Genomic DNA, 27,289 nt, shown 5'->3' with positions numbered 1-27,289 from the left:
CTTTCTCTTTTCCTTCCTTTCTTTTTTCTATCTGTTTCTCTCTCTTCCTCTCTTCTTCTCTCTCTCCTTCCCTCTCACTCTTTCCCTCTCGGCTTCTGGGCAGGTTTGGAAAACTCTGAGTTGATGATGATTTTTAAGTGAGCGATTGCTCACTGCTCAGCTTAGAGGGAACTATGCTTCCCCCCCCCCAGGGTAATGGAAGGACAGATGGGGTTGTCATTGGGAGGCAAAACCCACAGCCACTCCATCTTATCTGGGTTGAGTTTGAGTCTGTTGACACCCATCCAGGCCCCAGCAGACTCCAGGCACCGGCACATCACTTCCACTGCTTCATTGACTGGACATGGGGTGGAGATGTACAGCTGGGTATCATCAGCATACTGATGATACCTCACCCCATGCCCTTGGATGATCTCCCCCAGCGGTTTCATGTAGATATTAAATAGCAGGGGGGAGAGGACCGACCCCTGAGGCACCCCACAAGGGAGAGACCTCGAGGTCGACCTCTGACCCCCCCTAACACCGACTGCGACCGGCCAGAGAGGTAGGAGGAGAACCACTGAACAACAGTGCCTCCCACTCCCAACCCCTCCAGCCGGCGCAGAAGGATACCATGGTTGATGGTATCGAAAGACAAGGTACCTTATCTGCAGCTGATTATATAGCCGAGTTTCATTGTTTAAATGCTCCCTTGAATTGGAATGAGGGGGCGCTGATGGAGATGTTCCAAGATGCATTGTCTGCCAAAATACTCTGAGCTCATGCACACTGCTACTCCTCATACACTAGATGCTTTATACCAGCTGTGTTTTGAAATTGAACCAAAATGCGATCCAGCCAGACCCGTCTGACTAGACAACAGATACCATTTTTTGAAAACAACATACCAGTTCTTGCTCCTTGCCAGGGAATCCAGGCCATACTTCCCAACTCACCCATCCCTGCACCAAGACATGTCTTCAGATGCCATCAGCAGACCCTGGGAATCGCCCAGCCGCCATAGCCACAGATGAGCTGATGGACCTCAGCACTGCCAGATGTCGCCTGACTGAAGCTGAGAAAGCCAAGCTGAAGGTTTATGCCTGTACTGTGGAGAAGCTGGACATCTTGCCATCGCCTGCCTTCAGAAAAGACATGGTGCCACAATTCCTGCTCCAGTTCCAGCTCGTGGCCCAGCTCAACAGTTCCAAGCCACCCTACTGGAAAACGACCAGAGCCCAGCCTAGTGTAAACATTAGGTCGGGCAGGCACCAAACCGAATTCCAGTTCTACAGATGAGAACTTTGGACTCTCGAGACATTTGATCCTAGCAACCAAGGTAATACTCAAGAACCCTGACCAAGTCCTCCCAGCCCATGTCTTGGTGGATTCCAGAGCCACTACCAATTTCATGAATGAAGCTTTTCCTCGCTCCCATGCTATACCCTTGTGCTCAGTCAAACCTCCCATGATAGTCGAGACAATCAACTATCTTGTTTTATTGTCCAGACCTATTAAGTTCATTACCCAACCCATATGCCTAGCCATTGGACAATATGAAGAGGCCATCCAATTCTATGTTACCAAAGGCCTTCATTTCCCCATAGTCCTTGGCTTAGCCTGGCTGAGAACTCATGATCCTCACATCTTGTGGTCCCAGAACTAACTCCCTAACTCAGGGATCAGCTTGGAAAATAATAAAATTCTTAGATTGCCATAGGATTTTTTTCTTCTTCCCTGCTGATTTTTGGCCCTCTTATCCATAATCTAGCAAGGAAAACCAACTAAAGGCCAAGAGAGCATCCACTTCATTCCCCTCCCCAACTGGGCTGTTTTCTCTCTGTTTTCTGACATAGAGATATGATGAGAGTTTTATTACAGAGAAGCAATGCTAGTCTGTGCTGCATTTGTTTCATAGTTCAGGGATCAGCTTGGAAAATAATAAAATTCTTGGATTGCCATATGTTTTCTTTCCTTCTTCCCTGCTGATTTTTTGGCCCTTTTATCCATAATCTAGCAAGGAAAACCAACTAAGGGCCAATAGAGCATCCACTTCATTCCCTTCCCCAACTGGGCTGTTTTTTCTCTGCTCTATTGGCCTTTAGATGGTTTTCCTTGCTAGATAATGGATAAGAGGGCCAAAAAAACAGCAGGGAAGAAGAAAAAAAACCCCTATGGCAATCTAAGAATTTTATTATTCTCCAAGCTGATCCCTGAAGTAAGAAACAAATGCAGCACAGACTAGCATTGCTTCTCTGCATAAAACTCACAGTATCTCTATGTCAGGAGTAGGCAAACTTGGCTCTTCTATGACTTGTGGACTTCAACTCCCAGAATTCCTGAGCCAATCATGCTAGCTCAGTAATTCTGGGAGTTGAAGTCCACATGTCATAGAAAAGACCATTTTGCCTACCCCTGCTCTATGTGAACCTAGCAGAGGAATGATTGGGCACAATTAAAACCACAAGCTCAGAATGGCAACTAACACACCCAAAAGCTGTCTGAAAAGTAACAAAAACCATACACCCTAATATCAAGTTAAACCCAAAGGGATAGATCAGAGGCCAGCAACAAAAAGCTATGGAAAAAAGGAGCAGAAGGGTGAGGAAAAGAGGAAGGGAAAGGAAGGTTGTTGAATAGATGTTCTGCCGGCGTATCCCAACCGCCCGTAATTACAGGGTAATTAGTCCAGAAAGACACACACCACACGATAGAAGAAAAAACAAAAGTCTTTATCAACAGAAAAGCAGAAAAAACTCCCTTTTTAAACGTTAAAGGGATTTTCTGGTACACACAAGGCACAGGTTAAATGCAATCCAATTTCTCACCCAGTAACTGGGAAATTGAGTCCAAATTCTAAAGTCCAGAAAGTACACACACATTCTTGAACAGGGAAACAGCAAAACCACAATCTTGACAAACTATGAATCAGATAAACTTCCACAAGGTTAAATCAGCACACTGCTCTTGGTATCTGTAGCACTAATTACAGCAGCCCCACCCAACCACAGGTGGCCTCACTTATCTCCTGTAATAATCCTTCAGTTGTCTCTCTCCGCATGCATGGGTCTGTCATAAGTTCTTGTTCAGAATCCAGGGATGATAAGGAAGCTTGATCTCCTCCTGGGCTGTCTGCCAAACTCCCCTCTTCCCTGTCACTCACAATTCCTTGGTCAGAGGAGACTTCGTCAGCAGATTCTATCTGGAGCAAAACAGGCTTGTGGCATGTGGATGTTTTCCCCACCTCCACCTCCACATTCCTTGGGGCATGAGCGGGGCCAGAGCTAACCACAACAATAGAAAACTCAAGGGAGCTAGGAAAGCAAGGAGCCAGGGAGGAAGCTCAGATGCCCCCCCTCCAGGCATTGCTGCATCACCCACCCCACTCCAGGCAAAGAGCCAGCCCCAAGCGTTCTATAAAGCCCCCTCCCCAAACAGATGGAATGTTTATAGCAGAGGGAGAGGCGAGGAGAGGAGGAAGTCAAGTTTGCAGCTGCACCCATCGGGCTTCCTTAACAGGAAAAAATGCCAGTAAGCCCCAAAGCCAGCTGACGAAGCATTTGCTCCTCTCCCCCCACCACTGAGTCAGCCCTCGCTCTTTCCTTCCCCCACCCACCCCAAGAGATAGAAGCCACTCCTTCTGTAGTTGGAGCTGCAATTCATACCTGCTATTTGCAGTCCTATTTTTTTATGAACATAGAAAAATAGTTTTTGGTTCAGACTAACTTATTCCTACCCCAAAGTTACACTTTTCTGCCATTTCACTAGCTCTGTATTAGGAAAGAAAAGATGCCATTTGATGCCAAATACCCTGAAAGGACTTTTGTGAGTGGAAGGAACGTCCTCAAAATGCATTAGACAAAATACTCACGGCTCTGCCCTTTTTTCCCCAACTCCCCCTTTGCTCTTTCCTCTTGGCACGAAGCTTCTTCTCCTCCCAGCTGTCCCACTCCTGTGTCGTTGGGGGGGGGAGGAAAAAGTTCGCTCACCCTGGCCATCCCCAGGGCCAAGATGCCTGCCTCCCGCCAAGGGCTGCTGGGGGTGGGGTGGGGGCCTCATCAGCATTCGATATATACGATGCACCCGGTTTTTAAAGCATTTTTTTGCAGTAAAAAGGTGCATCTTATACACTCAAAAATACGGTAGATCTTTTATTTGATTATACCCATTTATTTCTAACTCTTTTGCACCCCTCCCTATTAGACTTCTTATACATGCCTATTTCGATATTCTTTGCTTTCAATCTTTCTGCCATCTACTCCATACCTTCAATGCTACTTTCCTGGGTCCTATAGTTTTCTTACTTCATTTAAATTTAAATCATGTATACCTTCTTTGCCTATTCCATTGTTCACCTCATTTTCTAATTTCACCCATTTCTCCTCTCTTTGGTCCATTTCTAGTAATTGTTTTATTTGAAAGACTTCATAATAATATTGTATATTTGGTAGTCCCCATCCCAATTGGCTCATATTTATATATACTGTCTTCAATGTTAATCTTACTCTTTTCCCTCCAAAGATCCATTCTCTCAATTCTCTATCCCATCCCTTTAATTGTTCTGTGTGGATCTCCACTGGCAGCGCTTGTATAAGGTTCATTAATTTTGGTAGGATGTGCAATCTGTCTCTCCTTTATGAAACCATACTGGTCCCTTTCAATTATTTTAGGTAAGATTACATCTAACCTCTTTGCTAAAAATTTTGAAAATATTTTGTAATCTTGAATAAGTAATGAGATTGGTCTAAATGAGCTAACATCTTTAGGGTCCTTATTTGGTTTTAAGATTGTTATAATTTCCGCTTCCTTCCATGACTCTGGTATCTTACCTCCCTTCAGTATGTTATTAAACAATCTGTACATATATGGTACTAATATCTCTTTCAATTCTTTATAATATTCTTGCTGTTAGTCCATCTGTACCTGGTGGTTTTTTTACATTTTAAACCTTATATTACTTCAATTATTTCCTTCTCTGATATCTCTTCTCCCATCTTATTTGTCTCATTCTTATTTAATCGAGTAGAGGTCTGTTCTTCCCATTCCTGGACTCTTCTCTTCTTATATAAATCTTGATAAAATTCTACAAAAACCTCTGAGATTTTCTCTGTATTATATCTATCTTCCCTCTTTTATTTTTAATTTCATACACTCCATGTTTCCCCTGTCTCTTTTTTAAATAATTAGCTAATTTTTTCATTGTGTTTATATTAGTTCTTTGAAAATCCCTTTTCACTAAAATTTATTTTCTCCATAATTCTAATCCTCTATTTGATTCAGCTCCTGTTTTAGTTGCTCCAACTTTTGTTTTATTTCTATCCTATAGTTTTCCTGCATACCTCTATTTCTTTAATCTTTTTATCCTTCATTTCTTTTCTTTTCCTATTATACATAATTTCTATAGCATGGACACGCAGGACAGTGATCCTTGTCAGCCTCACGAAATGTCTGATTCTGAAGACGAAGAGCTGAGTCCCTTAGTTTATCCTGGGTTAGGGAGGTTATCAGATGGTAGGGGAGATGGGAGTGAAGTGGACAGTGATTTGGAGGGGACTCAGGGGGCTGAAGTTACTATGTAAAGTGGTTCCCTGTCAGATAGTGATGAGTTATCACACAGTGAGTGGTTAGATACAAAATATAGAAGAATAAGCAAAAGAACAGAAGAAGTCAGAGGAAAGAGGTATTAATCTGTAGTTTTGTAGCTCTGTACATTGAAACATCACTTCCAGGAGAAACTGGAAAAGAAGGCTGTGTTCTGACAAGCTGATTGACAAAGTATGGCATGTGTTTTCATTAACTCCTTGAAATGAAAATCGTAGATAATCATGAGAGATTGTTCCGAATGACTCAGAAGCAATTTGCAGCATACCCTGTCTTGGGCCGTTAAGAATGTTTACTTATGTAGAGATTTGACTTCAAGGCTCCAATCCTCCCTTGCAGGGAGCCGGAACCGATTAGGTGGTTCCGCCACAGATGCCTAATGGATCCAGAGGGCTTTCAGAGGGCACTTGGGGTTTTACCGGATTCTCTCGTACACAGCTCGGCAGAGTTCCTCGCTGTGGTCTGGAACAAGGCTGCGATGGAGGCTCTTGACCAGATTGCGCCATTGCAACCTCTCTGTGGCACTACACCCCAGAGAACTCATTGGTTTACCGAGGAACTACAGGTGTTGAAATGCCAGAAGAGACATCTGGAGGAAAAGTAAATCTGAGTCTGATCGAACACTGGTAAGAACTCATATTAAGACTTACAAAGTAGCACTCAAGGTGGCAAGATGTGCATATCATGCCACCTTGATTGCATCAGCGGAATCCCACCCAGCCGCCCAGTTTAGGGTCAACCACTCCCTTCTAAATCAGAGGGGAGTTGGGGAGCCCTTGCAGGGTAGTGCCAAGGATTTTAACACGTTTTTCGCTGATAAAATCACTCAGATTCAGACAGGCCTTGACTCCGATTGGACTGTAGTGTTGGCTGACAATGAGTCAGTTGAGGCGACAGGGGTCTGTCTTTGTCCATCTATCTGGGAGGAGTTTGACCTGGTGACACCTGATGAAGTGGACAAGGCCATTGGAGCTGTCAGTTCCACCACCTGTTTGCTGGACCCGTGTCCCTTTTGGCTGGTTTCGGCCCGTAGAGACTTGACACAGAGCTGGGTCCAGGAGATTGTCAATGCTTCTTTGGGGGGGGGGGGGGGTGTTCCTTCCCGGCTTCCTACAAGGAGGCACTTGTATACCCCCTCCTCAAGAAGCCTTCCCTGGACTCAGCCGTACTTAATAACTACTGTCCAGTCTCCAACCTTCCCTTTATAGGGAAGGTTGTTGAGAAGGTGGTGTCGCTCCAACTCCAACGGTCCTTGGAAGAAGCCAATTATCTAGGCCCTCAGCAGTCAGGATTCAGGCCCGGCTACAGCACAGAAACTGCTTTAGTCATGCTGATGGATGATCTCTGGTGGGCCTGGGATAGGGCTTCATCTTCTATCCTGGTGCTCCTTGACTTCTCAGTGGCTTTCGATACCATCAACCATGGTGTCCTTCTGTGCTGGCTGAAGGGGTTGTGAGTGGGAGGCACCATTTTACGGTGGTTCTTCTCCTACCTCTCCAGTCAGTCGCAGTCAGTGTTAGTGGGGGTACAGAGGTCGACCTCTAGGTTTCTCCCTTGTGGGGTTCCTCAGGGGTAGGTCCTCTCCCCCCTGCTATTTAATATCTACATGAAACCGCTGGGTGAGATCATCCAAGGGCATGGGGTGAGGTGTCATCAGTATGTGGATGACACCCAGTTGTACATCTCCACCCCATGTCCAGTTGGTGAAGCAGTGGAAGTGATGTGCTGGTGCCTGGAGGCTGTTAGGGTCTGGATGGGAGTCAATAGGCTCAAACTCAACCCTGACAAGATGGAGTGGCTGTGGGTTTTGCCTCCCAAGGACAATCCCATCTGTCCGTCCATTATCCACGGGGGAATTATTGACCCCCTCGGAGAGGGTCCGCAACTTGGGCATCCTCCTTGATCCACAGCTGACTTTAGTACATTATCTTTTGGCTGTGGCGAGGAAGGCGTTTGCCCAGGTTCGCCTGGTGCACCAGTTGCGGCCCTATTTGGACGGGGAGTCCCTGATCACAGTCACTCAAGCCCTTATCACCTCGAGGTTTGACTACTGCAATGCTCTCTACATGGGGCTACCTCTGAAGAGTGTTCGGAAACTTCAGATCATGCAGAATACGGCCGCGCAAACAGTCATAAGTCATCCCAGATACGCCCATGTTTCGTCAACACTCCACGGCCTTCACTGGTTGCCGATTAGTTTCCAGACACAATTTAAAGTGTTGGTGATGACCTATAAAGCCCTACATGGCATCGGAACAGAATACTTACAGGACCGCCTTCTGCCGCATGAATCCCAGCGGCTGATTAGGTCCCACTGAGTTGGGCTTCTCCGGGTCCCGTCGACTAAACAATGTTGTATGGCGGGGCCTAGTGGAAGAGCCTTCTCTGTGGCAGCCCCGGCCCTCTGGAATCAATTCCCCCTGGAGGTTCGAACTGCCCCCACCCTCCTTGCCTTCCACAAGACCTCAAAGACCTATCTATGCTGCCAGGCATGGGACAATTAATGTATCTCCTTCTCTGACAATTAAGAGTTATGTGTGGTTTTGATTGTATAGTATTAATAGTTTTTTTAATATAGTGGGTTTTTAGTCATAGTTTTAACTATTAGATTTGTATTGTACTATTTTATTGCTGTTGTAAGCCGCCCCGAGTCTTTGGAGAGGGGTGGCATACAAGTCTAATAAATTATTATTATTATTTATAGCCATTATCTTCTAGTTACTCAGAATGAAAGGTTAATTGCATCATAAAGCAATTAACTCTCTGCCGATAGAGAAAACCCAATCCTGCTGCCTGTACAATACCAGAATATATTCTCTTGGTATTTGAACTGTCAAAGAGAAAATAAAGAGTTTACTTGTTTGAAGATTGAGAGTTTGAAGGATTTATGGGATCAGTGGTCGTGCCCAGAACAGAGATGGTCAAGCATTCCCTGAATAAAGCCAAAGAAGACTACAAGAGATTTGCAGACCATTCCTGCAAGGACAACCCACCATTGACTGTTGGAGATCGAATTTAGCTTTCAACAAAGTATCTATCCTCAGAGAAATCCAGTCGCAAGCTTGGCCAAAATTTCTTGGGATCTTTCCCTATTGAAAAGTGACCTTTTGCCTGACTTTTAACAACTCTCTTCATGTACATCCCATGTTTCATTGCTCCATCCTTGTTCCAGTAAGTTCTGCTTCTATACTAATTTAACCCTGTGTTTGCATTCATGTATTCTGTTTGAGTGAAAAAAGAGTGAGTTTTATTATTAAGGAATGATTTTCCAGAGATTGGAATTTATCGGAAGCCTGTGAACAGAACAAATGCTAACACACCCACACACTCCATTTTGGCAAATGAACCAAAAAAAAGGTTCACCATCACTGGCCTAAGCAATAAGAAAGTTGCTAAGACTCTGAAACTGATCTGTAGCACAGTGGCCAAGACCACACAGCGATTTAACAGGACAGGTTCAACTTAGAACAGGCCTCACTATAGTCGACCGAAGAAGTTGAGTGACTGTGCTCAGCATCATATCCAGAGGTTGGCTTTGGAAATAAGACATATGAGTGCTTCCAGCATTGTTGCAGAGATTGAAGGGGTGTGGGGGTGGGGGTAAGATGATGCACCAGAAAGCTGGCAAATGGTTTGCTGCAAACAAGCAGACTAAGGACATGGTCTAGAACCATGTCCTGTGGTGCAATGAGACCATGATAAACTTATTTGAACCATGTCCTGTGGTCCAATGAGACCAAGGTAAACTTATTTGGTTCTGATTGTGTCATGTGTGAGTGACAATAACCAGATGAGGTGTACAAAGACAAGTGTTTCTTGCCTACAGCCAAGCATGGTGGTGGGAATGTCATGGTCTGGAGCTGCATGAGTACTGCCAGCACAGGGGAGCTACAGTTCATTGAGGGAACCATGAATGCCAACATGTACTGTGACATACTGAAGCAGAGCATGATCCCCTCTCTTTGGAGACTGGGCCGCAGTGCAGTATTCCAACATGATGATGACCCCAAATACACCACCAAAATGACCACTACTTTGCTAAAGAAGCTGCGGGTAAAGGTGATGGACTGGCCAAGATGTCTCCAGACCTCAACCCTATTGAGCATCTGTAGGGCATTCTGAAATGGAACGTGTAGCTGCGCAAGGCTTGTAACACCCACCACCTCCATGATGTCATTATAAAGGAGTAGAAGAAGATTCAATGGCAACCTGTGAATCTCTAGTGAAAGCTCAGTGCCCAAGAGGGTTAAGGCAGTGCTGAAAAATAATGGTGGCCACACAAAATATTGACACTTTGGGCCCTATTTGGTCATTATCATTTAGGGGCGTCCTCACTTTTTGTTGCCAGCAGTTTACATAGAAACATAGAAGATTGACGGCAGAAAAAGACCTCAGGGTCCATCTACTCTGCCCTTATACTATTTTCTGTATTTTATCTTAGGATGGATATATGTTTATCCCAGGCATGTTTAAATTCAGTTACTGTGGATTTACCAACCACGTCTGCTGGAAGTTTGTTCCAAGCATCTACTACGCTTTCAGTAAAATAATATTTTCTCACGTTGCTTCTGATCTTTCCCCCAACTAACCTCAGATTGTGCCACCTTGTTCTTGTGTTCAGTTTCCTATTAAAAACACTTCCCTCCTGAACCTTATTTAACCCTTTACATATTTAAATGTTTCGATCATGTTCCCCCTTTCCCTTCTGTCCTCCAGACTTTAGACATTAATGGCTGCTGTGTTGTGCTATTTTGAGGGGATAGCACATTTACACTGTTATACACACTGTATACTCACCACTTTACATTGTAGCCAAGTGTCATTTGTTCAGTATTTTGTCACATCAAGTTATACTTAAAAATTTACAAAATGTGAGGGGGTGTACTCACTTTTGGGACATACTGTATATAAATAATAGATTTTAACTTTTGCATTATGTAATTAATGTACTAATTTATTATTGTACCATTACATAAATTTATTAAATACGAAAGATTAAAAGAACACAAAGACTGAATTATACATTTTATAATTATTTCTAGCTAATCGTATTTTTTATGGAGGTAAAATTGCGGTCTTCTCTTTTAGACTTCCATCTTTTACTTATACAGTATTTCTGAGTACAATATCAATTTGAAATAAAAAGCCACTGTCTGTAATATACTTGCATCATGCCCTACTGAATAATGATCCTTACCTCTTGTACTTGGAAAGGAACTGTTAAGCTGTTCCAGGACTTCTTCTAACCCTGTGATTGTGGTCCGGGGAGGACTTAGTAGATCATCCTCACCTAATAAAAAGAAAAGCAGAAGTATACTTCAATTATTCTACCACAGCATTCATCTTTCTCTCAGTGTGGGCAATACTGTAGTTTTCGAAGTATAAGACACACCTTTTTTCTCCCTAAAAGAGGCTAAAAATTCACATGCATCTTATAATCTAAATGCAGCTTTTTTTGAAGCTTCCCCCCCCCCGCCAAGCCCTAACTAGGTGCTAACAATCTTCCCAGCTCTTATCTTGCAGGTTCTTTCGTTGTTACTCTCTGCAAAGAATGTTTCCAAACTCTAAGTCTTTGCAGAGTTTTTTTCATTACTCTAATTTGCTCTACCTAGGTTTCTTTCCAGCCCTAACCAGAAGCTAACGATGTTCCCAGCTTTTACTGCTTGCAAGCTCTTTCATTATTACTCTCTTCTAGGAATGACTTCTAAGTCCTGTCTTTGCAGGTTTTTTTCATTGCTCTAACTTGCTCCAAATGTTTTTTTTTTCAGCCCTAACCAGGTGCTAATAATGTTCCCAGCTCTTATCCGCTTGCAAGCTCTTTCACTGTTACCTTCTGTGAATAATGTTTTCCAAACCTGCCTTTGTAGGTTTTTTTAATTGTTCTGCTTGCTCCGAATGTTTCTTTCCAGCCCTAACCAGGTGCTAACAATGTTCCCAACTCTTACCGGCTTTAAAGATCTTTCACTGTTACTCTCTGTTAAGAATATTTTCCAAGCCCCAAGACTTTGCAGGGTTTTTTTTCATTGCTCTAACTTGCTCCAAATGTTTCTTGCCAGCCCTAACCAGGTGCTAACAATGTTCCCAGCTCTTTCATTGTTACTGTCTCCAAATAAGGTTTTTTTAAAGCCCTAACAAGGGGATAACCGTAACCATGGTATCCTTCTGCGCCGGCTGGAGGGGTTGGGAGTGGGAGGCACTGTCCTCCAGTGGTTCTCCTCCTACCTCTCCAGTTGGTCGCAGTCGGTGTTAGTGGGGGGGTCAGAGGTCGACCTCTATGTTTCTCCCTTGCGGGGTGCCTGAGGGGTCGGTCCTCTCCCTCCTACTATTTAATATCTACATGAAACCGCTGGGTGAGATCATCCAAGGGCATGGGGTGAGGTGTCATCAGTATGCGGATGACACCCAGTTGTACATCTCCACCCCATGTCCAGTTGGTGAAGCAGTGGAAGTGATGTGCCGGTGCCTGGAGGCTGTTAGGGTCTGGATGGGAGTCAATAGGCTCAAACTCAACCCTGACAAGATGGAGTGGCTGTGGGTTTTGCCTCCCAAGGACAATCCCATCTGTCCGTCCATTACCCACCTGTGTGGGAAGAGTTTGATCTGGTGACACCTGATGAAGTGGACAAGGCCATTGGAGCTGTGAGTTCTGCCACCTGTTTACTGGATCCGTGTCCCTCCTGGCTGGTCTCGGCCAGCAGGGAGGTGACACGGAGCTGGGTCCAGGAGATTACCAGCTTCCTTGGGGAGGGGAGTTTTTCCAACACTCTATAAAGAGGCGCTCGTGCGCCCCCTCCTAAAGAAGCCTTCCCTGGACCCAGCCGTACTTAATAACTATCGTCCAGTCTCCAACCTTCCCTTTATGGGGAAGGTTGTTGAGAAGGTGGTGGCACTCCAGCTCCAACGGTCCTTGGAAGAAGCCGATTATCTAGGTCCCCAGCAGTCGGGTTTCAGGCCCGGTTACAGCACGGAAACTGCTTTGGTCGCATTGATGGATGATCTCTGGCAGGCCTGGGACAGGGGTTTATCCTGTGTCCTGGTGCTTCTTGACCTCTCAGCGGCTTTCGATACCATCGACCATGGTATCCTTCTGCACCGGCTGGAGGGGTTGGGGGTGGGAGGCACTGTTCTCCAGTGGTTCTGCTCCTACCTCTCCAGTCGGTCGCAGTCGGTGTTAGTGGGGGGTCAGAGGTCGACTCCGAGGTCTCTCCCTTGTGGGGTGCCTCAAGGGTCGGTCCTCTCCCCCCTGCTATTTAATATCTACATGAAACCGCTGGGTGAGATCATCCAAGGGCATGGGGTGAGGTATCATCAGTATGCTGATGATACCCAGCTGTACATCTCCACCCCATGTCCAGTCAACGAAGCAGTGGAAGTGATGTGCCGGTGCCTGGAGGCTGTTAGGGTCTGGATGGGTGTCAACAGACTCAAACTCAACCCGGATAAGATGGAGTGGCTGTGGGTTTTGCCTCCCAAGGACAATTCCATCTGTCCATCCACTATCCTGGGGGGGGATTATTGACCCCCTCAGAGAGGGTCCACAACTTGGGCGTCCTCGTCGACCCACAGCTTACATTAGAGAACCATCTTGGTAGATAAATCCACCATTTATCTACCAACCATCCACAGTAACTGAATTTAAACATGCCTGGGATAAACATATATCCATCCTAAGATAAAATACAGAAAATAGTATAAGGGCAGACTAGATGGACCATGAGGTCTTTTTCTGCCGTCAGACTTCTATGTTTCTATGTTTCTATCTTTCAGGTGTGGCGAGGGGGGCATTTGCCCAGATTCGCCTGGTGCACCAGTTGTGGCCCTATCTGGACCGGGACTCACTGCTCACAGTCATTCATGCCCTCATCACCTCGAGGTTCGACTACTGCAATGCTTTCTACATGGGGCTACCTTTGAAGAGTGTTCGGAAACTTCAGATCGTGCAGAATGCAGCTGCAAGAGCAATCATGGGCTTCCCTGTTCTGCTGGCTCTCTGCACGAGCCTCTAATTAAATGCAAAGGTAGCCAAACCAGACACACACACGTGAAAAGTCAAGAATACTTTCTTTATCCACAGAAAAATAGAAGCAAAACCCCCTTTTTGTAGTCAAAGGGCTCACTTTCAAAGCAACCAGACTTGAATGCAGTGAAATAACAAAAAAGCCAAAACAAAACTCAAAGCAATTAACAAGTAGCTGTGAAGTCAGACGTCCAAACTCACACGTTTAACTATGATTTATGCTCAGAGTCCTGATATCAAAGCACATAGTCCTTGGAGAATCCGGAGAGTCAAGCCACATCCACTATCATGAACAGATAATCTTCCACACTGAGAGGCCAGTACGCTGCCCATTTAACAGCAGCCCTAATTAATTGAACCACACCCAACAGGTGAACTCTCTTATCTCTTGTAATACCTATGTAGCTGCTCTCTTCTATTCATGGCCCTTGTCATGCGTGCGTCTATAACTGCTTCTTCATCAGAGTCCAGTGAAGATAAGGATGATGATGAATTGCTTCCTAATCGGCTGTCTGCCATGACCCCCTCTGAGGGTCCCATTTCACAGTCACTCCCTGCTTTCAACCATACTTCGCTGTCCAAAGCAGTTGGCAGTAAAACAGGCCTTTGACACTGGGAGGATTCACCCATATCCACCCCCACAGTCCTTGGGGCAGGAGCTGGCCCAGAGCCAACCACAACATTCCCTAGGTATGCCCATGTTACACCAACACTCCGCAGTCTGCATTGGTTGCCGGTTGGTTTCTGGTCACAATTCAAAGTGTTGGTTATGACCTATAAAGCCCTTCAGGGCATCGGACCAGAATATCTCCGGGATCTCCTTCTGCCGCACGAATCCCAGCCACCCCCCATTGAAATCTTAAGAGTCCCCTACTTCCAGTTCACTCAACCAGATGAGCCCTGGTTGCCACATTCTGGGTGCCACAATGAAAATGAATCTCCCATCATGGCCAGTTCTCTCCCTGCAACTGCCATCTAACTGGCAGAACCTGATGGAGTTTTTTAGCTTCTGCAAGTGTATGCCCAATTTTCCCATCAAGGTTGGGCTAATCAAACACTGGGTGTAACCTGAGTCCAAGAGGGCTGAGATTTTCACCCTTTTCCTCTGACTGAGGATGTACAATCTTAGGGGCAGGGTGAGTGGCTCAATCGGTTCACCTACCAGTGGGTCGTCTTTAGGGTTGCTCTCAGATGGGTCCCCAGGTGATGCTGGAGTTCCTTCTCTCTGATTTTGTGACGGTGCCCTCTCCACTTCTCAGTGTGGTATCTTTTCCTCTGGAATATGTGTGTTATTTTCACAGGCTTTATTTGGGACAGGCATTCTGGCTTTTGAGCAGGAGCTTTTGAATGACACTCAGCTGCACGGTGCTCCTCCTTCCCACATTTGAAGCAGGCAGATGATCTCGGTACCAGGGGAGTTTGTGGCTTAAATAGCTCTCACTTCTCCTGGGGTGGGGATCTTTTCCAGACTCTTCCTCCAAGGTACTGGTTTCTGCCATGTCAACCTCCACCGTTTCGGCAGGATGTACTAGTCGTGCAGGTGGTCTGGGGTTCCTCGAGCCAGGCAGGCATGGTAAAGGTTGTCATTCAGGCAGTCTTTGAACCAGCTCATTAGGATGTCTTCCAGCCAGTCCACTCTGTAGGTGAGGTCTCAGAACTGTTCAGTGTAGTCAGCTACTGGCCAGCACCTGTTTTGCAATTCTGATGCAATTGTGAACTTTGCAATCTGCCAAGAGGTATTCAAATCAGCGGCGGACAGCCATCATGAAGGTTTGAGATTCCGTAGTTCAGGGGCATCTGCGTTGTGGAGGGTCACCATCCAATGGGCACCTGCCCCTTCCAGGGCCAAGGCAATGACTCAGACCTGAGCGCCCTGGGTCTGGAAATCCTTTCCATACTCCTACATGTACATGAGGACATATGCCAGAAAAAATCTCAGTTGCTGCAGATTGCCATTGTACTTCACTCCCGGGGAGGGTTGTCTTCCTCTCCAGTTGTGATGATTTGGGGGCTGGTGAGGAACAATTGAAAGGGCTGGTTGACCTGGATGGCTGCTGCTTCCCCTGTCATATCTGCTTGGCCTTCAGCTGCTGTATCCGGCTTCAATAAATAATAAATAAAATGAATTGAATTGAATTGAATTCAGCCTTGTTGCTGCCTTTCCCCCTCTCTGATTTCCCCCTGGTTCTGAGGTTTTCAAAAGCCATCATGACTCGCATAAACTTTATCCTGAGGCAGTTATCTCCAATTGGCTGTTTCTTGTCAGACAGGGCTTCCAGCTCACTTTTCCAGTCTGGTTATCTATTGCTCCAGGTGAGGGTGACTCCTTGGGTCTTCTATCTTTCTTCCCCACTCCGATTGACCATCTGTGCTTTATAAGCGCCTCCAAACTGGCTTCAGTGAGACAGAAGGAGGTGGCTTCTGGCTAGGTGGTGGTAGAGATCTCACCCCAGCTCCTTGCTTGCTGCTTTGTTCGGACATTGTATGTAAGGTCCCCTTGGTAAAGTGAGTTTGTTTCTCCGGATTGACCACTTTTGCTGACCCTGTTTTATGTAAAGTCCTGCCTCTCCCTCCTGTTCAAGAAAGCATGGACTCTCAAAACTTTAGCAGTTCAAAAGGAAACTTTTATTGAAAGGAAATGAATAATGCAAAGCAGGGTCTGAGTCCCCCCCCAGGCAATTCCGTTAGGATAAAGTGGTTAAACCCCTCCTCTCATTGGCTTGAATGAGCCAATCCACATGTGCGAAAATGTTATCCACATGTGCGAAAATGTCATCTTAATAAACAACTAAGGAGTCATTCCCATGGGCTTCTTCTGTGAGGCTTCCAAGCTGAGAGATGGCCTCCCCCCTTATACATTCCCCAAGATGAATAAAAGCACAGGGCAGAATAGGTGACAGGGTAAAAGTTATAAACTAAGGAATTGCAGGATACATAGGAAAAAGGATGAGCGCAATAAGTGTGTACAAGAATCCAGGGTCCCCTCCTCACTTGAATGGCTGGAATAGGGATGTGACATTTTAATTCATTTCCATACTCAATTAAATGTAATACAACTGAAAGCAAATCCTCGCAGAAACCATCTGCTGCATACCTCCCAAAGACCAATTAGATCACACAGAGCTGGCCTTCTCCAGGTCCCGTCAACTCAGCAATGCAGGTTGACAGGTCTGTGGGAGAGGGCCTTCTCTGTGGCTGCCCCAGCCCTATGGAACCAATTATCCCCGATATCCATACTGCTCCCACCCTACTGGCCTTTCAGAAGGCCGTGAAGATCTGGCTTTGCCGGCAGGTCTGAGAGCCATGAATGTTAACATCTAGGCATGGCTGGACAGTGATTGACTGGTATGTATGTGTGTTTGATTAGATAATGTGTTAGGGGTTTTATAATAGGCTTTTTATTGTTTTTATTATCTATATTTGATTTCTGTATTATTGTATTATTCACTGTTGTAAGCTGCCCTGAGTCCCATGGGACTGGGCTGTATAGAGCACTGGTGAGACCACATTTACGGAGAGGGGCAGCATACAAATATAATAAATAATAATAATAATAATAATAATAATAATTTGGAATACTGTGTTCAGCTCTGGAGACCTCACTTACAAAAAGATATTAATAAAATTGAATGGGTCCAAAGATGGGCTACAAAAATGGTGAAAGGTCTTAAGCATAAAACTTATCAGGAAAGACTTAATGAACTCAATCTGTATAGTCTGGAGGATAGAAGGGAAAGGGTGGACATGATCAAAACATTTAAATATGTTAAAGGGTTAAATAAGGTTCAGGAGGGAAGCATTTTTAATAGGAAAATGAACACAAGAACAAGGGGGCACAATCTGAGGTTAGTTGGGGGAAAGATCAGAAACAACGTGAGAAAATATTATTTTACTGAAAGAGTAGTAGATGCTTGGAACAAACTTCCAGCAGACGTGGTTGGTAAATCCACAGTAACTGAATTTAAATATGCCTGGGATAAAATACAGGAAATAGTATAAGGGCAGACTAGATGGATTATGAGGTCTTTTTCTGATGTCAATCTTTATGTTTCTATGTTTCTATAGAAGTCTAATAAATTAAAATAAATTTAATTATTTTTAATTTTGACCCCCAGAACTTTAATAACTGTCACACATTGCAAACAACCGTTTTTGTTATCTGCTTCAGCATAATTTGAAGCTCAACATTCAAATTAAGTTTTTATGGTAAGCTATTTTGCTGGCATAGCAATTGCTTTCTTAGGAGTTTTCAGATTCGGAGGATGATGAGTGGGATTTAGAGATCATAAATCTCCCTGCTCTACCGACAATTAGCAATGTTAGTGTAGACCACGGAGCTAATGACATACAGATGAGTTCAAGTGACGCAAAAGGGGGAGACCACAGATGGAGGGACACTTGTTTTCGAAGGTGGCGAAAACGCAAGGAAGAAAGAGAGTGGAGATAGTAGAGAGTAATTAATGAATGAATTATGTCACATCCGGTAGTGAAACGGAAAAGACGATAAATCTGTTTCAATCTTGCAAAAAAGAATGGCTGCATTCCGAACTTACTCCAAAACGTAAGCATAATGTGTGATTTATTATTTGTTTCTTTATGATTCCTGGCTAGCCCTAATTAGCCATAAATTTTAGAATGACTTGTGGAATGTCTTTCATGTTACTTCCAAAGCTTATCTACTTATCAATTGCTACATGCTAAAAATAGCTAAAAACAAATTAGGTAGTAATAGTTTTGCCAAAAATTATTTGCTTGTTTCTCCTTGGCACTATTATGAACTTAAATATAATAATAATTCAGTTAGAGATTAGAAACTCATCTCAGGCTTTTTGATTTGCTCCAGGGCAGTAATTTATAGAACAAAATAAAAATTATTAGAACTCTTCTTGCATTTTGTATTTGTTTTAAATCTACAGATGTTAAAGCACCATTTTCCTTCCCAAATATAAAAGGAACTAAAAAAGTAATTCTGAGGAAAGTATGTAATTGCTAGGCTTGTGGTTGCTCACTTCTTCTTTTTTAAATATTTTATTATTATTTTTCATTAGACATACAAAGGCAAACAACATTCAACATTCAAGGAGCTACCATTGCTCCGCTTATCTTAAAAGTCTAACTAATACAAAAAAGAAATGTCTAACTATAATCAGATCAATTCAGAAATATAACACTCTCACTCTATGTTCTTATTAAATTTAACTCTACTGTTTATAGTTTATGGTTTCTATAACTTTGATTAATTTTCTTATCTATAAATTATAAAATACTTAAACTCATAATACTATATAAAAAAGTAATACTTAATATTAGTAACATTATAAAAATACTCTGTGCTTTTATTATTTTTAAACTATTACATTCTGTCTATTACTATATTATTTAATTAATTAATTAATATTCACTTATTTAATATAACTAAAAAAATATTCTTTCATCTAAACATACAATTAACTTTCTAGTTGATAAATTCAAATAATTATAAGTTCTTACTTATATAATTTTAGCACTATTTTAAAGATTCCACTATTTATATACTTTATCCCATATTTTATAAAATTCTGTTTCAGCTTGGTTATTCAAACGTTTTGTCATCATGTCTAGTTCTGCACATTCTATAATTTTTTAAAATACTTCTACATCTTTTGGTATTTCCTTTTCTTTCCATTTCTGTGCAAATGTAATTCTTGCCGCAACTAATATATGTATTATTAAATAATAAATTTCTTTTTTAAGCTTCGTATTTAAGATACCCAGGAGGAAAAATTCAGGAGATTTTTTGATCTTCTCCTTTGTTATTTCATTTATCCATTTCTCTACTTTATTCCAATATTTCTTGGCTTCAGAACATGTCCACCATGCGTGGAAATATGTGCCAGTTTCTTTTTTACATTTCCAACAGACGGGTGAAACAGTAGGAAACATTTTGGAAATCCTATATGGTGGGAGGTGCCATCTATAAAACATCTTGATTTGATTTTCTTTGAAAGAAATTGATTTTGTTATTTTCCAATTATACACCCGTATCTTTTCCCAAGTTTCTAAATTTATCTCTTTGCCAAAATTTTTGCACCAGCTGATCATATTGTCTTTCAGTATCCAACCTATCGTTCTATGATTTATTAAATATTTATATGTTTCCAATTAACTTCACTTGATTTTGAAGTAATAATTTACTTAATACATTTTCTTTTCTAAAAATATAAATTTTAATATCCATTTGATATCTGGACCTAATCTGTATATATTGCCACCAATCCAAATCAATACCTAATTCTTGTAATTCTTGTTTTGTTCTTAGTTTTAATTGATTATCCAATAAGTCCCTGTATTTCCAAATCTTTCCTTCTTTTATGAAATTCGGATGGGAAATGGCTTCAATAGGTGAAATCCATTCTGGCATTACTAGAAAATGATTTTTCTTTATTTCATTCCATACATCAATCAATGCTTTCCTAATAATATTGTTTTTAAAATATGAGTGTGTTTTTAACTTTTCATACCATATAAAAGCATGCCAGCCTAACATTAAGTTATGACCTTCTAAGTTAAGCAACCTTTGATTTTCTAAAGTTAACCACTCTTTTATCCATGTTAGGGCGGTGGCTTGGTAATATAATTTCCAATTTGGGAGGCCAAGGCCTCCTCTTTCTTTGGGATCTTCTAGTGAATTTTGTTTTATTCTTGGTTTCTTACCTTGCCATATAATTTTTTTTGTTATCCTATTTAATTCTACAAAAAATTTCGGTCCAAGGTTAATTGGGATAACTTGAAAGAGAAATAAAATTTTGGGGAGAATATTCATTTTAATTGTAGAAATTCTTCCCACTAGTGATAATTGTAAATTACTCCAGACTTCCAAATCTTTTTTTTTTTTTTTTTTTTTTTTTTTTTAAATATTTTTTTATTATTTTCATAAAACAAACATACAGACGTACAAACATTAAACATAAAATGGGGATGTATTTCCCCGCTTCTTTTGAAAGTATACATTCAAATAGAAAAAAGAATACATAATCAAACATTTGTTACATGTTAAAAAGTCTAGTAAAAAATTTTCAAATCTTAAATGCAATATTAGTACGGTATAAGTAAAAATGCATAATATGTTATTTATGTGTAATATATTCATCTAATCAAACATTCAAACAAATCTCAATTGCTAAACATACATAAAACAAAATTTTTAATATATCGCTTGTGAGTAAACTACTATATCAAAATCATCAACAAATACCTCTAATATTGTTATTACCTAAATAAAAACAGATCTATCTCTTATTTTTTCTTATCTAACCATTTATATATGTTGTTCCATGTTTCATAAAATTTTGTATCTTCTTGATCGTTTAATCGTCTTGTCATCATATCCATTTCGGCGCAATCTAATATTTTAGCTATAACTTCTTCTTTCTTGGGGATTTCCTCCCCCTTCCAGTTTTGCGCATATATTATTCTAGCCGCAGTTAATATGTGTATGATTAAGTAAAGAGTTTCCTTCTTATAAGTCTGATTAGTAATTCCTAATAAGTAAAATTCCGGGGTGTTATCTATGTCATATTTTAATATTTCTTTTAATATCTTCTCAATCATCTTCCAGTAAGTTTTAGCTTTGCTACATGTCCACCATTGATGGTAATAAGTTCCTATATCTTTCTTGCATTTCCAACACAGTGGGGATGTTTTAGGAAACATTTTAGCTATCCTGTTTGGTGGAAGGTGCCATCTATAAAACATTTTAATTTGGTTTTCTTTTAATGAAACTGACTTGGTCATTTTCCAATTATTAATCCAGACTTTTTCCCAAGTATCTATATCTATTTCCTTACCTATATTTCTGCACCATCTTATCATGGTATCTTTTAGAGTCAACTCTATATTTTTGTGAGCGATAAGAAATTTATATATTTTCCCTATCATTTTTACTGAATTATTAATAATTAAATGACTTAGCAAATTCTTACTTTTATTAAAAGTGTAAAGAGTTATATCCTTCTGGTATCTGGATCGAATCTGGGCATAATGCCACCAATCTATTATTATCCCTTCTTCTTGTAGTTTATTCCTAGGCTTTAGCTTCATCTGATCATTTAATAATTCTTTATATCTATAAAATATTTTCGTGTCTTTTATAGATTTTGGGTGTGTTATTGCTTCTAGGGGGGCTATCCATTCTGGAACATTTAAGAAGTGATTTTTCTTTATGTCCTTCCAAACCTCTAGTAAATACTTCCTTAATGTGTGTCTTTTAAAATATGAGTGATTTTTTTCCTTGTCATACCATATAAATGCATGCCAACCCAGCATAAGATCATGTCCTTCTAAATTTAATATTATTTTATTCTCTAAGGTTATCCAATCTTTAATCCATGTTAAGGCGGCGGCCTGATAATATAATTTCCAGTTTGGAAGACCAAATCCTCCTCTTTCTTTAATGTCTTCCAAACAATTTATTTTTATCCTTGCTTTTTTCCCTTGCCATATAAATTTTTTAACTAAGTTTGTCAAAGTTTTAAAGAAAGTTCCCCCTGGGTTTATTGGAATTACCTGAAAGAGAAATAAAACCTTAGGCAGAATATTCATCTTGATTGTGGCAATTCTTCCTAAAAATGATATTTTCAGGTTATTCCATGTTTCTAAATCTTTTTTAATTTCTGATAATAATTTTATGTAATTATCATTTTTTAAAGTTATTGTTTTCGCTGTTAAATTTATTCCTAAATATTTTACTTTCTTTACGGTTTTTATTCCAGAAATATTTTCTAATTTAGTTTCTTGTATTTTATTCATATTTTTGGTTAAGAAAGAAGTTTTGCTTTTATTTATCTTTAAACCTGCTACCTTTCCGTATTGTTCAATAGTTTGCAATAAGGAAGGAACAGTTGTTATCGGTTCTTCAATTATAAACGTTAAGTCATCTGCAAAAGCTTGGAGTTTGTAAGTTTCGTCTCCTATAGTTAAACCTTTTATTTCGGAATCCGCTCTTATTTTAATTAATAAAGTTTCAAGTGTCATAATAAATAACAATGGTGATATAGGACATCCTTGACGAACTCCCTTGTTTATATCAAGTGCTTGTAGTTGGTTATTATTTAATATTATTTTAGTCGTTTGTTTCGAGTATATAGTATCTATTAAATTAACAAATTTTGAGCCAAATCTCATTTTATTTAATTGCATTTTTATAAATGTCCAGTTAACGTTGTCAAAGGCCTTTTGAGCATCTAAGAACATTAAGGATGCTGTCTTATCTGGGTGTTGTTCATAGTATTCTAATGTGTTTATTACTGTTCTAAGGTTATTTTTAATTTGTCGTCCTGGTAGAAATCCATTTTGGTCTTGATGTATTATTCCATTTATAATTCTTTTAAGTCTATCTGCATAAATGGCAATAAATATTTTATAATCTACATTTAATAAAGATATGGGTCTATAATTTTTGATTTTTAGTGGGTCAGTGCCGGATTTATGTATTAAAGTTGTCAGCGATTCTGACCAAGATTTCGGAATTTTACCCTCAAGTCTACATAAATTAAAAATTTCTAACATATAGTTTCTTATTATTTCATTGTCTATCTTATACCATTCTGCCGGTATAGCATCCGGACCAGTGGCCTTATTGTTTTTCTGTTTTTTAATTATAGTTAGGAGTTCTTCCATTGTTATTGGACTATCCAACATAGTCTGTTGATCTTCTGTTATTTGTGGTAATTTTGAGGCCTGTAAGTAATTAAAAACCTCATCTTCACTAACATTGTCTTTGGCATAAAGATCTTTATAAAAATTATAAACAATGTCCGCCTTTCCTTCTGTATCATATTTTATTGTACCATCTTTGTCTTCTAATTTTTTTATCAATTTGGATTGACTCTGCTTTCTAAGTTTATATGCTAACCATCTGCCTGGTTTATTTGCATGTTCAAAATAATGTTGTTTTGCTCTTTTAATTTTTTCAGTTATTTGATTTTGTTCTATAATTCTAATTTTATGTTTAATTACATTTATTTCTGTTTTAAAGTCTCTGTTCTTAGTGTGTTGCTGCGATGCAAATTCCAATTGTTTTAATTCATTTATTAGTTGTACGTACTTTAATTTATTTTCCTTGTTGTATTTTGCTGTATAAGATATTGTTAACCCTCTTATATAAGCTTTGAGTGTATCCCATATATTCTGTGGAGTGGTGTCTGGGGTTTTATTAATTTCAAGAAATATTTTTAATTCCTTTTCAATCCAATCTTTATATTTCTTATCATTTAGTATATTTCTATTCATCCTCCAAATATTCTGTTTGTTGTTCCTTCTTATATAAACCACTATTGGGTTGTGGTCAGCCCATGTATTAACATCTATCTCTACTTCCCTTATTTCTTCTGCGACCATTTTTGATGTCCATACCATGTCTATTCTTGTCCAGATTTTGTGGGGATTAGAATAAAACGTAAATTGTCTTTTATGGGGGTGTCTTTCCCTCCATATATCATTTAGCAATAATTCTGTTTTCATTTTTTGGAAAGTACTAGGTAGTAGATTTCTTTTTGTTTTTTTCCTTTTATTATGACTCCCTCCCCCTGAATGGTCTAATTGCCTATTAACAATAGCATTAAAATCACCTATTATTAATACATTCTCAATAGCTAAATCTATTATTATTTGATGTAAATTTTTATAAAATGTCATTTGGTCTTCATTGGGAGCATAGATAGAAACAACCACTATAGGTCTAGGTTCAATATCAACTTGTACAATCAATATTCTACCATCATTATCCTTATATATCTGTTTGGAATTTATAGAATTCTCTACATACATCACCACACCTCTCTTTTTTTGATCTGCTAATGCAGCATACATTTTTCCAATTTTGGGATTCAACAATAATTTTTGGTTATCTTTTTTGATATGTACTTCTTGTAATATTGCAATTTGAGCATTTTGATTTCTGATTTTAGAGAAGATTTGTTTCCTTTTCCTTGGTTCATTAAGTCCGTTAACGTTTACCGAAAAGATCTTTAGATCTTTAGTTGTTGTCATTTAGTGGGTTTTTTGGTTTCTCGCTGAGGCTGAACTCTTCTTATAGCACCTTGGTCCTGCTCTATTACTTGAGCTGTGGCCCCCAATAGTTCCTCTTGTTGGATTGCTAGTATCTCCCCTGGTTGGTGTTGTGCTGGTTGTTGTTGAGCCTCTTGTTGTTTATCTGAAAAGTCCATGTGGCTGATGCCACTATTTTCAAAGAAATACCTAGCTTGTTCTACATTTTCCAGCTTGTATCTTGTAGAACGCCATGTCAGAGAGAGACCTTGTGGGATTAACCAACGATAGGTTATATTTTCTTTGATCAAAATTCTGGTAAGAAACTGGTAATCTCTTCTGCTCTCTCTGACACTTCTTGGAACTTGTTTTAATATTTTTATTTCCACTCCTTGATGTTGGAGTTTGGAGTTTCTTGCCCAATGGAGTATGTCATCTCGCAAAGTTTTCCTGGTGAATTTGATATGAATCTCTCTTGGAAGATTGTGGCGACGGATGTAACTATTCGAAGTCCTGTAAACTTCATCGATTTCTTTCACTAGCGCAGCAGGATCCTCCTGGAGTATTCCTCCAATCGTTTCCGCCATAGTCATTTTTAAATCTTCATCTTTTTCCTCTTTCATGTTCTGAAATCGTAGTCCATACGAAGCACGTTGCATCTCCAGCTGGATAATTGATTCATCATGTCTTCTGTGTCTTGCATCAGCTCTTCCTTCGAGATAATCAATTCTTTTTGCATTTTTGTCGGATTTCTCTTCAACCTTTTTCACTCGATCATCACTTTCTTGTAGTGCTTGTTGGATCACCTTTATCTGGTCTTTCACCTCGCCCATATCAGCTTTCAGTTGGGCCATCTCCTTTTTAAATTCTGCCAAGTCTGCTTTTATAGCTTCCCTTTGTTGTGTTGCATCCTCTTTTATAGCCTCTCTTTGTTGGGTGGCACTCTCTAGAGATTTAAAGATAGAGTCCTGCATATTGTTTAAAGTTTCTTGTAATGTTGCAAAGTTGGGCTGCGTTGTTTTGTCTTTTTCTTTATCCTTGGAAGACATAGCTGAGGCCTGGTGCGTCGGGGAAGGACGTGGGGACACTTGTGGAGAAGAGATTGTTGCAGTAGGTTGTTTTTTGACTGTTTTAACAACGGTGGAAGAAGTTGACATTATCAATTTTGGGTCCGCTGTTTAGAATTTGAATTAATTTAAATCAATCTAAATTTATTTATAGTGAAAAGGAGAAAATTTCTATAAATTCCAAATCTATTCAATCTGTTTTATTAGCGGTTACGCTTAAATTATAACTATTCAATTATCAAGAAAATTCAAAATTCAAAATCCAATATATATTGTTATTAATTATTTTAAAAATTTAAAAATTTAAAGATATAATAACTCAGGAAACAAATATAAAACTTTTAGGAATAGAAAACCAATAAAAGTTAAAAATAAATGGTCTAATAAAAAGACAAAATAAATGACAGCAAAGAAAGAGTAATAACTATTTTAAAAAGGGAGACTTTGAAAAAGTACAGAGAAAAAAAAGGAAGAGAAAAAAGACTTAATAAGGCGGCAAGAAGAGGGGGAAAAAGGGAGAGAGAAAAAAGAAATGGGGAGTATTTCAATTCAAATAATTAGAATAGAGTAGGAAACCAAGGTTTGCTAACAATGCATAGTCTTCAATTCAAACTTCTTTTAAAAATAGGAATAAAAAGAAGGAAAATCAGAAGGAGAACAAAAAAAGAGTTAATTAATCAAAAAGAAAACACAATATGTATAGTTATGTTCTTCTTATAAATCAGGAAATTATATTAGATGAATAAAGAGTGTGAATCCCAATGTCAGAAAATACAATTGTACTTAATCCCAGTTGCAGGTCTCACGAAAAGAAAAAAAAAGTCAAATTAATAATTTTCTTGTAGTTAAAATGGAGTCTATGTTCTTTTCCAAATTCTAGACAAAGGCAAAAAAAAATAGATCCCAAGATGGAGTCAGGTTAGAAGTCAGAAGTTCATATGATCAGACTTCCAAATCTTTTTTAATCTGGCCTAATAATTTTAAATAATTATCATTTTTTAAAGATATGGCTTTGGAAGTCATCCATATACCTAAATATTTCACCTTTTTTGTAATTTTCATATTTGATAGATCTTCTAAATGTTTTCTCTGTATCTCTGTCATATTTTTTCTTAGTATCTTTGTCTTTTCTTTGTTTATTTTCAATCCTGCGATGTTCCCGTATTCTTCAATTAAATTTATTAACCTTGAGATTGATACTGTAGGGTCTTCTAAAATAAAGACCACATCATCAGCAAACGCTTGTACTTTATAGGTCTCTTTTTTCATCTTCAATCCTTTTTTAAAAAAATATATAAATTTTATTGATTTTTTATAGTTTTTACAAAAAGAAAAAACATAAATTCAAAAACATAAATGTGTGTACCATCACCAAACAAAATAATATGTCCCTCCACCGGGGAAGATTCAATTCTATATCTTTCATTTGCCTCAGCTCCGGGTTACATTGCTCATTCTTTATAGAGTGATTAAATTTTATTTTTTACATTTGCATCGCTTATTAATATTAATATATGATTTTTAACCTTTTCCCACCGCCTCATTGTTGCTGCCAATTTTTCTTCATTATAATTATGTAATCTAATTTCCATAATTTCGT

The 27,289-nt window shown here is 39.8% G+C and overlaps 1 protein-coding gene across 1 annotated transcript in view; it reads right to left on the bottom strand.

Annotated features, from left to right (window-relative positions):
* LOC139167142 (dystrophin-like) overlaps positions 1 to 27,289 on the bottom strand; it is a 1,540,372-nt gene that overhangs the window by 37,320 nt on the left and 1,475,763 nt on the right. The window contains exon 74 of the mRNA XM_070751563.1: positions 10,778 to 10,870. Coding sequence (XP_070607664.1) covers positions 10,778 to 10,870 — 93 coding nt within the window. The remainder of the gene's footprint in view (positions 1 to 10,777; positions 10,871 to 27,289) is intronic.

This window comes from Erythrolamprus reginae, chromosome 4 (genome assembly GCF_031021105.1).
Source record: "Erythrolamprus reginae isolate rEryReg1 chromosome 4, rEryReg1.hap1, whole genome shotgun sequence".
Classification (NCBI taxonomy): domain Eukaryota; kingdom Metazoa; phylum Chordata; class Lepidosauria; order Squamata; family Dipsadidae; genus Erythrolamprus; species Erythrolamprus reginae.
The sequence above is the reverse complement of the archived record's forward strand: the minus strand, read 5'-3'. Positions and strand labels throughout refer to the sequence as shown.